General features: G+C 35.3%; 1 protein-coding gene across 2 annotated transcripts in view; it reads right to left on the reverse strand.

Moving 5' to 3' along the window:
- Positions 1–12436, reverse strand: part of SLC30A9 (solute carrier family 30 member 9) — an 85228-nt gene that overhangs the window by 18306 nt on the left and 54486 nt on the right. For both annotated transcript variants that reach the window (XM_045056435.1, XM_023253156.2), the window contains exons 10-11: positions 3978–4033; positions 1608–1743 (exon numbers count right to left, since the gene is read on the reverse strand). In XM_045056435.1, the coding sequence (XP_044912370.1) occupies positions 1608–1743; positions 3978–4033 (192 nt within the window). The remainder of the gene's footprint in view (positions 1–1607; positions 1744–3977; positions 4034–12436) is intronic.

Genomic DNA, 12436 nt, shown 5'->3' on the forward strand with positions numbered 1-12436 from the left:
TTCCAAAATCTAATAAACATAAACCGGTCTATGGTATGTTAACCATTATGTATTAACCAAGAGTCATAGTCTGAAGGAACCTCATTTAGTTACAAAAAGACAGAAAGAAGAGCTTCTAGAAACTTTAAAACTTATACACAATCAAAAATTTAACTAATTTTCACTGACCACTTAGCCTCTATGAAGTAATACTGTACAAATCAGACAAACGAGGTTATCTATAAAGTGGCCAAACCTTTTCAGAATGGAGAAAATATACCTGCTCATTTCAACTATATGGTAAGAAATCAGTCAATAAAAATGGTAGGAAAAGCCTAGTTTAATAGGCTTGTTATTGTGTCGGTACATAGGTGTAATAAGATGTTAAATGAAACTCACTGCAGTTGAGAACAAATTAGGTTATAAGTTCTCCCACATTCCAAAATGAGGTGCTGTACCGTCTCTTCAGGCCAGGACAGAGGATGCCCTAGGCTGGTTCTGCAACTCCTAGCTCCACACCCACTAGCCCATAAAGAAAAGCTAAGGTTATGAGCAAAAGTGAAGATTTCTTTGGAGAAAGCTGTTAACTGTTAAGATTGCTCAGAAAGCTGGACATGCACCCTTACTGTTTAGAGTTTACAGTGAACTATGTCTAATGCACATATAAAAATAAATTTATTGGCAAGTCTACTAACTGATATTGTGTCAACAGAGTAAATAATTATGTTTGAAAAAAAATACACCCTCACTGAGAGGGTATTAAAGATGTCTGTTTTAACACACAGAGTTCAAACATGGAATTCTAAGTAGGAGTCTTTAGAAAAGAGATCAGCTGCCCAAAGAGCCTTCTTGAAAACGCAAGGCAACCTCAGCAGAAACAATCTGGAACTACACAAGATGCAGAAGCTGACAGCGGCTGGCACGTGACCAATCTGTTTATCAAGAGCTAGAGTCAGAGTGGCCGTGCAGGGTAATCTCCAAGAAGTTTCCATGAGAGAAAAAGGCAGCTTTAAGAATCTACAAAGACCAGAGGAAACCAGTGCAAAATGATGCTGCTGTCAGTAAAGTCTTACTTTTCTGTCCCCTATCCCTACCTTTGACGCTGCCAGAGCAATCTAGGGAGTAGAAGAGAAGGGCAGAAGTCCTAAGTAGGATTATACAGAAGGTGACCATGCTCCCATCCTACCATTAACCCAGTATAGGCTTCCTATCTACACGCGTGAAAAAAAAAAGATCTTTAAATAAAATTCCAACTTACGACTGTGAGGGACTGTATATTTTAATTACTGATAGATTATTCTTGGGACTAAAAATGAATAGAGATGTTCTTGTTCTTTAACAGTAACTGGAGAAATGAATGGAACTGCCCAAGATTTTAACCAAGGAGTCAGTGCTTAATGATTGTACCTAAAGAGATACTTTTGGTTCAACATCACTGAATCATATGGATTTAGAGGTCATGTCTAGTCATGTTCGAAAAAATACAACTACAGATACATAACCAAGTATTATAGGCAGAAAGGTATGTGTTAGTCCCTTTCTTTAACATCAATGTGACAAAGCATTCTACTGTACTTAATCGCTATTTCGTATTACTTGAAAACTGAGGGGGGAAAAAAAAAGATTACCCATAGAAGGGATTCCATTGGCTGTGGATTAAGCAATCCCATGATTCCATGATACCAAGATAATCCTGCACCCATCATGAAAATACCAACCCCACTAATGAGTGAAGCAATATAGCGCATATTTGAAAATCCATACCTGAAAAATAAAAAAGATAATACGGTTTACAAGAAATACAAATTGTTTTAAAACATGTTTCATGAGTCAGTGAAAAAACCAAAACTCACAATATCGAGATGTCATGGCTTTATATTTAAGTAAAATGTAAGTGCCAAACTTAAGTCAGAAAATCAATATACGAAACGAAAAAAACTGGAAGATCTTTGAAAAAATATAAAAACAGAGTTAATATGGTTAAATTCAGGTATTTTCTAATCCCTTTTCCATATAGTCTGTTTTGATTAAGTAGAGGCACTTTTACTATTATGTATCCCAAATACTGATTAAACTAATCTATTTAAAAATGCATTCAGATATTTAATTAAAAGGGTAACATTTAAATTTCCTGGTAATGCAGCCTCTAACTAAATATTACGGTCTTCTGGCACAGCCAATCACTGATTTATACTACCTATAATTTGATGCTGGACACTTGTTGCTGGTTCTGAAGTTCAGTACACAGCAACTAACTACTATTAGCAGGACGACGAGCTTCAGTTTCTGGGTGTGTTCATGATGTTTAAAAATTTTTTTTTCATTTGTTTTTTAAGAATCTTTGGTCTGTATGTGCATTATTTTGTATTACTGTATGTGTTAATAAAATACGGAGTATTAAAAAGTTCAAAAACATATGAGGTAAAGAACCACTCATTAACAAAAATATTTCCTGGGAAATTTACTTCCAAAGTCAAACTCTATGGCACCCTTCTGGCAGATGCAAATTTAAACAATAGGTCTCAATTAAAATTGCTTTTTAATTATTTTTGCAAATATGTAGTAATCTTGCCATAGGGAATTCTCAGTTTATAGATGTGACAATGTTCTACCAGCATGATTTAGAAAAATTTACTTTCTCTGAAATTTACCCCCCAAATTAGGGATACACATATTTATTTAAGTTAATTAAGATCTAAATTAAATGCTATTATTTTCATTTTATGTGTTTTCAAAAATCTTGTAGTTTCTTACTGAAATTTTTAACTATGTAGATCTGCACTGTCCAATGTTAGTCATCAGCCACATAAAGCTATTTAAATTTAAATTAATTAAAACTAAATAAAAATTTAAATGTAGTTCTTCAGTTGCACTAGCCACATTTCAAATGCTCAACAGCCACATGTAGCTACAGCTAGGGACTATCATACCGGACAGATACAAAATATTTCTACTACTTAGAATACTCAATACTCTATTGGGCAGTGGTAGATTGTTGAAAAATACCTTAAGAAGAAATCTTCACAACCCAAAATTTTAATATTTTATCCTGTTTTAAAATTTTTGGTACATAAAACTGGTCAGGAAAATAATTTTTGACATAGTAAAATATTGTAATAATGTGTAATTAGCAGATTAGAAAGCTAGTTGTTCTTTGTAATAGCTTTATTGACAGTTTTAGGATATTCAAAATATGTCATTATTCATAACAAAACAGTAGCATCTTGCTTTTGAGTAAAAAAAGGCACTTATATAAAGCATATATGTAGACTCCTTTACAGAAATAAAATAGCTTTTTTTTTTTTTGCCTTTAAGATAGATCAAATTCTATTACTGAAGCTTGTTAAATGATACATGTGGAATTCAAAGTATTATGTTAGTTATGTTAGTAAAAAGAATATCAAATAACTGATGGGACTCAAAATAATATATTCTAAAAAGAATACTCATTTTACAAATAAATTTTGAAATGTTAGCAGAAATATAATTTCAAAATCAAAATATAAGGATTAAAATACATTAAATAGAGATTTCATAAAAGTTATTGGGGTCCCTGGGTGGCTCAGTCAGTTAAGTGTCTGACTTGATTTTAGCCCAGGTCATGATCTCACAGTTCATGAGACTGGGTCCCATGTTGGGCTTTCTACCCCTCCCCTCACACCCAAGAAATACATGTGGCTCTCTCTCTCAAAATAAATAAACTTAAAAAAAATTACCACCAAAATTTTAGATTGAGTGCCTATTAGTCTAAATGTGGAATGTTTCCTTTAACCAAATAAAATAGAACTCTAAGATCAAAATATGTGCTTTGTTATTAATTATCAAATACAAAGAGAACAAGATCTCTATGCTGTTACAAAGCATAAAAGTAATTTAAACTTCATTTTCAAATTAGATCTTGAATTTATTTTGACACAGCAGTGAGTCATGCATTCAGTTGCTTTTATTTCAATGACTTGCTGCCCCCCCAAAAAACAAAATAAAGACAATGTCCTTACGGATGAGTAGGATCTGGCGTTTGAACAGACTTACTGATGCCCACTGCTAGCAAACCCTACAGAGAAGTAAAAAGGGTAAATAATTGTTAGCAAGATGGAGAGAATAGTGCGGAAAAACCAATCTGGAGTGTGCAATCTGACAGTGGCAAAGAAACACTTAACATGGACATACACAACAGCCTATCAATTCTGGTTCCCAGTACTTACCTTACAGAAATAAAGATGAACCCAATGGGGTTCAAAACACCATTGCTTATAAGGACGAAAAATGTGAAAGCCAACCTAAAAATCCATCAATAAGGAATGGCAAAATAAATGATGGTATTGCCAAACTGTAAATTACTTCTACAACAGTTTAAAAAATGGAGTGGAGAGGGGCGCCTGGGTGGCACAGTCGGTTAAGCGTCCGACTTCAGCCAGGTCATGATCTCGCGGTCGGTGAGTTCGAGCCCCGTGTCAGGCTCTGGGCTGATGGCTCAGAGCCTGGAGCCTGTTTCTCATTCTGTGTCTCCCTCTCTCTCTGCCCCCCCCCCCCCCCCCCGTTCATGCTCTGTCTCTCTCTGTCCCAAAAATAAATAAACGTTGAAAAAAAAAATGGAGTGGAGAGACAGCTTTCTGTACTGACATACCATTAGACATACCATTAAAGTGGAAGAAAAACAAGTTTAGGAATAGCATATTAAGTACAAAAAAACCTGTGTAAATTTTCTAGACTATATATAATGTAAAGCACGGGAAAAGGTCTAGAAGAACACACATTTAACTGTTGACACCTCGGAGATAGAAGAAGGATTAGGGTAGTCTGTAACATCTGATTTTTCACAGGAAAAGTAACTTGTATAGCCGTACAAATATAGTAAACATTTTAAACAGTACACATTGCATATTGACACATACATTTCTTTTAAAACTTCAAAACCATGTACCAGGAGTTACGTATCAATATACAAAGAGCAGTGATTTCTGGGGTGCGGAAGAAGGGAATAAAGATGGAGGACTAGTTACAACTAAGATTTAATTTCTTTAAAAAAACAAAAATGTAAAACACATATGGCAAAAATAAGACATGTCTTTAATCCTGGTTATCACCTTTCTCTTTTCCTTCCTTTCTCCCCTGACCTTATCTTTTCTTGCTTTCATTTCTATTTATTTGGTTTTTTTTCTTACATCTTTTGTTAAAAAGAATTATCCACTGGAAACTCCTGATATTAGTATGTTTGCCCTCAGTAAGTCCTTTCTATTCTAATTTGATGTGAATTTAGAAATCTAAAAAAGATTACCTCATTAAAATTATTTACTTAATAAAAATACAAAGCCTCTGAGTGAATACCCTATGTGGTATTATTTGCCTAATCTGGGGTTTTTCCTTTTTTTTTTTTTTTCAGCACAGTATCCAGTATCAGATAGATAAAGCTTCAAGATAGCCAAATTCTTCATGGATGAGGTTTCCCTGTCAGTTACAAGATACCTAATAGAAACATTCTCTCTAGTAAAATATATAGAGATTACACCACCTTGAAAATGGCTAAAACAAATATATACTGAACTTTTAAGTTTTAATACTGGAAATCCTACCCTAAATACACAGAATATTACTAATTTTTTTTTCTACTGGATTCCAAAGAAAAAGAGGGTTAAAACTACCTAACACATAGAAGATGACTTTTCAGTGAACCAAACCAAGAAAATGAGAGTAAATTAAGATAGAACATATACTTCTTTAAAACCTATACATTAAAATTACAATATGAATTCATGTTGTGTGTGTGGTTGTGTGTGTGTGTGTGTGTGTGTACACACACACACATGGTTTATAATGTTTACAAAACAGCCACTGGGTATTCAATTATTTTTAAAATCCTTACTATTCAGGTTGGCCATGCAATGAAATGTGGAATATCAAGTTTTTTATAAATTGAATACAGATTATTACTTACCATTATTTATTAGTTTTTTCTACAAAAATAAGATATCATAGACCATCCCTAATCCTGTCCATCCCCACTCCCAGAAGCAGGGTAGCATGAGTTAGGTTTGATATGTGTCCTTTCAGACCTTTTTCTGCACAATTGTATGTGTGTGTAACACATAAATATACACAAATATATCAGTTTTGTAAATATGACCTACATCTGTTTGGTTTGCAACATAATGAAATATTAACAGCTAGTGGCTAAGAAGCAATGCTTCCCCTTCCATGATCATCCTTCCCTTTTTGGTTTTCCTTCAGTATCATACTATCATTCAACTGCTTAAATGTCATCTTGGAATATCTTTCTAGTTGTTTGAAGCGTATGACCTCCTTACAAAAGACAGAGCAAGGACTGTCTTCTTCTGAACACTACATTGTAAACTAGGTGCTCAATAAATTCATACAAATTAATATTAATGATGCATTATGTATTATTTAGGAGAAAAGTTTTAAAAAATGAACTGTCAGAGAAATTGTAAACCTAGATACCACCAGAGGTACAGATCTAATTTAAAAGTTAAGGTGTTTTAGTCTCTCAAGGGGTAAAGAAAAAAATATTATAGTTATAAAAATACCATAAAAATTTACTCTTTAATAACTGGAATTTTTATCTTTTGACCACCTTCATCCATTTTTGCCCACTGCCGTCCCCCCACCCCCCGCCACTCCCCTTACTCCATCTTGGCAACCACCAATTTTTTGGTATCTAGGAGTTTGGGATATTTTTGTTTTACTCCATGTATAAGTGAGATTACACAGTATCTACCTCCAACTTTATTTCCCTTAGCATAATGACCTCAAGGTCCATCCATGTTGTAACAAATGGCAGGATTTTTCTTTTTTTTTTTTTATGGCTGAATATTTGTGTGCATGCATGTGTGGGTGCATGCACAACACATTCACACACACCCACACATTTTATCTTTTCATCTAGCGACAGTGTGGACCCAGGTTGTTTCCATGTCTTGGTTATCGTAAATAATGCTGCACTGAACACCAGGGTGCAGATATCTTTTCCATAGTGTTTTGTTTCCTTGAGGTAAGAATTCCAGAAGTGTGAGGTGATAGCTCACTGTGATCTTGACAGCATTTCCTTGATTAGTAACGTTGAGTACTTGAGTACCTTTCATGTACTTGTTGGCCATTTGTATGTCTTCTTTGGAAAAATATCTATTCAGATTCTTCCCCATTTTTTGATTGGATAGGTTTTTTTTTTTTGCTATTGAGTTGTAGGAGTTCCTTAGAATTTTTAAAAATATTATTATGTCTAAAAAGCTTTCAAAAGAGATACATTGAGTTGTATCAGTTCTTTATATATTTTGGATACTAATCCTTTATCAAATATGTCATTTGCAAATATCTTCTCCCATTCAGCTGGTTGCCTTTTAGTTTTGTTGACTGTTTCCTTCACTGTGCAAAAGCTATTTATTTTGATGTAGTCCCAGTACTTAATTTTTGCTTTTATTTCCCTTGCCTTAGGAGACATACCTAGAAAAATGTTGGTACGGTTGATGTCAAAGAAATTACTGCCTGTACTCTCTTCTTGATTTTTATGATTTCAGGTCTCACATTTAGGTCTTTAATGCATTTTGAATTTATTTTTCTTTTTTTTATTTATTTTTAATGTTTTTGTTTGTTTTTTTGAGACAGAGAGACACAGAGCATGAGCAGGGGAGGGGCAGAGAGAGAGGGAGACACAGAATCCGAAGCAGGCTCCAGGTTCTGAGCTGTCAGCACGGAGCCCGACGCGGGGCTCGAACTCACGAACCGTGAGATCGTGACCTGAGCCGAAGTCAGACGCTCAACCAACTGAGCCATCCAGGTGCCCCTTGAGTTTATTTTTCCATACAGTGTAAAAAAGTACTCCAGTTTCATTCTTTTACATGTAGCTGTCCAGTTTTCCCAGCACCATTTATCGAAAAGACTATCTTTTTCTCTCTGGACATTCTTTCCTACTTTGTCAAAGACTGACTGACTATATATAATTGTGGGTTTATTGCCAGGTTTTCTATTCTATTCCATTGATCAATGCATCTAGTTTTCTTCCAGTTCCATACTGTTTTGATTACTACAGGTTTGTAACACAACTTGAAGTCCAGAATTGCGATACTTCCAGCTTTGCTTTTCTTTTTCAAGACTGCTTTGGCTATTTTTGCAGGGGTCTTTTGTGGGTCCATAAAAATTTTAGGTTTGTTCTAATTCTGTGAAAAATATTGTTGGTACTTTGATAGGGATTGTGTTAAATCTGTAGATTGCTTTGGGTAATATAGACATTTTAACAATATTTGTTCTTCCAATCCATGAGCATGGAATGTCTTTCCATTTCTCTGTGCTATTTTCAATTTCCTTCATGAACATTTTATAGTTTTCAGAATACAGGTCTTTTACTTCTTTGGTTGTTTATTCCTAGGTACTTTATTATTTTTAGTACAACTGTAAATAGGATTGTTTTCTTAATTTCTCTTTCTGTTGCTTATTAGTATACAACAATGTAACAGATTCCCGTACACTGATTTTGTGTCCTGAGACTTTACTGAATTCACTTATCAGCTTTAGTAGTTTTTTTGGTGTAATCTTTAGGGTTCTTTATAGTATCATGTCATCTGCAAACAGTGGAACTTTTACTTCTTCCTTATTGTTGTCTGACTGCTCTGGATACAACTTCCAATACTATGTTGAATAAAAGTAGTAAGAGTGGACATGCTTATCTTGTTCCTGACCTTAGGGTCAAAGTTTTCAGTTTTTCCCCATTGAGTGTGATGTCCGCTGTGGGTTTTTCATATAACACCTTTTTATGTTGAAGTATGTTTCCTCTAAACCTACTTTGTTGAGGATTTTTATTATGAATGGATGTTGTACTTTGTCAAATGCTTTTTCTGCATCTATTAAAATATGTTTTTATCCTTTCTCTTATTGATAGACCACATTGATTGATTTTGGAATATTGAACCACCCTGGCAACCCAGGAATAAACCCTACTTAATTGTGGTGAATGATTTTTTTAATGTATTGTTGGACTCAGTATGCTAGTATTCTGTCGACGATTTTTGCATCTATGTTCATCAGAGATTTGGCCCAGAGTTCTCTTTTTTGGTGGTGTCCTTACCTGGTTTTGGTATCAAGGTAATGCTGGCCTCATCAATTGGATTTGGAACTTTTCCCTCCTTTTCCATTTTTTTGGAGAAATATTTAAGAAGAATAAATGTTTGGTAGAATTCACCTGTGAAGCCATCTGGTCCTGCACTTTTGTTTGCTGGAAGTTTGTTTCTTTGTTTTACTGACTCAATTTCCTTGCTAGGAATAAGTCTGTTCAAATTTTCTATTTATTCCTGCTTGTTTTAGTAGGTTAATTTATCCATGTCTTCTAGGTTGTCCATTTTGTTGGCATACAGTTTTTGAAAATATTCTTATAACTTTTTGTATTTCTGTGGTGTTGTTTATCCTCTCTCATTTGTGATTTTGAGTCCTCTTTTTTTCTTAAGTCTAAACTAGAGGTTTATCAATTTTGATTTTTTCAAGTAATGAAATCCTGGTTTCATTGATCTGTTTTTTTCAGTTTCTATATCATTTATTTCTACTCTAATCTTTAATACTTCCTTCCTTCTCTGTTGATTTGGGGTTTTGTTTTGTTTGTTTTCTAGCTCTTTCGGTATAAGTTAGGCTGTTCATCTGAGGTTTTTCTTGCTTTTTAAGGTAGGCTTATATTGCTACAAACTTCCTTTCACAACAGCTTTTGTGGCATCCCAAAGATTTTTTCTATTTTTTTTAAATGTTTATTTATTTTTGAGACAGACAAGTACAAGCAGGGAGGGGCAGAGAGATGGGGAGACACAGAATCTGAAGCAGGTTCCAGACTCTGGGCTGTCAGCACAGAGCCCAACACGGGGCTGGAACTCATGAACTACGAAATCATGACCTGAGCTGAAGTCGGACACTTAACCGACTGAGCAACCCAGGCGCCCCTGTTGTGTTTTCATTTGTTTCCATGTAATTTTTAATTTCATCTTTGATTTCTTGGTTGACTCATTCATTGTCTAGTAGCCTGTTATTTAACCTCCATGTATAAGTGAACGTGTTCTCAGATTTTTTCTTGTGGTTGATTTCTAATTTCATAGCATCGTGGTCAAAAAAGATGCATGTGACTTTCATCTTTCTGACTTCGTTGAAACTTGTCCTGTGGCCTCATATGTGATCTATTCTAGAGAATGTTCCATGTGTACATGAAAAGAATATGTATTCTGCCGTTTGAGGATGTAATGTTCTGAATATAGCTGTTAAATCCAGCCAGCCCAGTGTGTCATTCCAAGCTATTATTTCCTTATTGATTTTCTGTTTGGATGATCTGTCCATTGATGTGAGTGGGATGTTAAAGCCCCTTACTATTAATAAATTAATACCAATTAATTCTTTCAAGTTGGTTATTAACCTTTTTAAGTGTTTGAGTCCTCTCATATGGATGCATAAATATTTATAATTGTTGTATCTTCTTGTTGGATTGTCCCCTTTATTATTACACAGTGTCCTTGTCTCTTGTTACATACACTCTTTAAAAAAAATTTTTTTTAATGTTTATTTATTTTTGAGAGAGACAGAGAGACAGAGAGACAGAGAGAGAGAGAGAGAGAGGGAGAGAGAGAGAGAGAGAACATTAGCAGGGGAAGGGCAGAGAGAGGGAGAGAAAGAATCCAAAGCAGGCTCCAGGCTCTGAGCTGTCAGCACAGAGCCCAATGCGGGGCTCAAACCTACAAACTGCGAGATCATGTCCTGAGCTGAAATCGGATGCTTAACGACTGAGCCATCTAGGTGCTCTTCTTGTTATACTATTTAAGTCTATTTTGTCCAATAGAAGTATTGCTATGCCGGATTTCTTTTGACATTCATATGCATGACACATCTTTCTTCACCCCCTTTCAATCTGCAAGTGTCTTTCAGTCTGAAATGATTTTTCTTGTAGGCAGCAGATAGACTGGTCTTGATTTTTAATCCCCTTGTCACCCTCTGTCTTTTGATTGGAGTGTTTAGTCCATTTATATTCAAAGTAATTATTGATAGATATGCATTTATTTGTCATTTTGTTACTGGTTTTGTACTTGTTTCTATAATTTTTCTCTGGTCTTCTCCTCTCTTGCTGTCTTTCACAGTTTGCAGCAGTTAGACTGGGTCTGAGTCAAATTTCTGACTCTTGGTTGTCTGATAATTTTATTAGATGGAACATTATGAATGTTATATTCAGTGTCTGGATTTTGTTGTCTTCTTACAGAGTGTGGGGCTTTGTTGTAGCATGTCATTAAGTTACCTGCAAATCAGCTTGAGCCTTCAGAACTTTTTTAGGGAGGTTCTAAAATAGCTTTTACACCAAAGATCATTTAGCCTTACTAGTATGATATGACCCTTCTATTTGCCTGGGTAATCAATGAGGACTGTATCTCAGATGGTCAGAACTTGAATGTATCTGATCGCTGTGTAAGCTCTACTCTAGGAATTAGCCTAATGTTCCCTGGTGTTTCTTTGCCCAGACTCATGTAAAGATTTACCCTACACCCTTTGCTTAATATTCAGCAAAGACACAACTCAAGAAGAAAGAAAGGAAGGAAGGAAGGAAGGAAGGAAGGAAGGAAGGAAGGAAGGAAGGAAGGAAGGAAGGAAGGAAGGAAGAGCGAGCCTGTATGTAGACTTCTGCTACTTTTTATCTGCACAGTTCCCTCCTCTGTGGAACTCTGCCTTGTAATTTCTAGCTACCTCAGCCTCAGTGAACTCCAGTTTCTGCCTTCTCAACCCAATGAGACTATTATTTCCCACCTTCCTCCCACTATTCCAAATGTGTCTTCAAGCAAAAAAATGAGAGAGATCATACAGCTCAACTCATTTGCTTCCCTTCTCTCAGGGATCATCCTATTGCAGTCCTTTGTCCAAAGTTTGAAAACACGGTTTCATAAATTTGGTCCAGAGTTTTAGTTGTTTACAGCAAAAGACTAAGTCCAGTCCCCATTAGTCCCTCATGACTGGAAGCTGAAGTTCCTTATGAAATGTTTTACAACTGGAATTTTTTACTCAAATTATACTAGCTATTATTCCAGGTCTGTCCACAGATAATCTACCAGTCTTTTAAACCCCTGAATATACTGCAGACTAGGGACACTTCAGGGGTGGCCGGGTGGCTCAGCCGGTTAAGCATCCGAGTTTGGCTCAGGTCATCATCTCACACAGTTCATGGGTTTGAGCCCCGTGTCAGGCTCTGTGCTGACAGCTCGGAGCCTGCAGCCTGCTTCAGATTGTGTCTCCCTCTCTCTCTGCCCCTCCCCTGCTTGTACTGTCTCTCTCTCAAAAAAATAAATAAAAATTTAAAAATAAAAAAAAATTTTTGAATCCTAGATAAAAAAATGATCTTCAATTTTTTAAATAACAACTAATACTGAAACTAATACTCTGTACATACCCTCTTGCCCTATGTACCAATATTTTTATATTTCAGTATTTTTATGTTCAG

The sequence above is a fragment of the Felis catus genome, chromosome B1 (assembly GCF_018350175.1).
Source record: "Felis catus isolate Fca126 chromosome B1, F.catus_Fca126_mat1.0, whole genome shotgun sequence".
NCBI classification, from domain to species: domain Eukaryota; kingdom Metazoa; phylum Chordata; class Mammalia; order Carnivora; family Felidae; genus Felis; species Felis catus.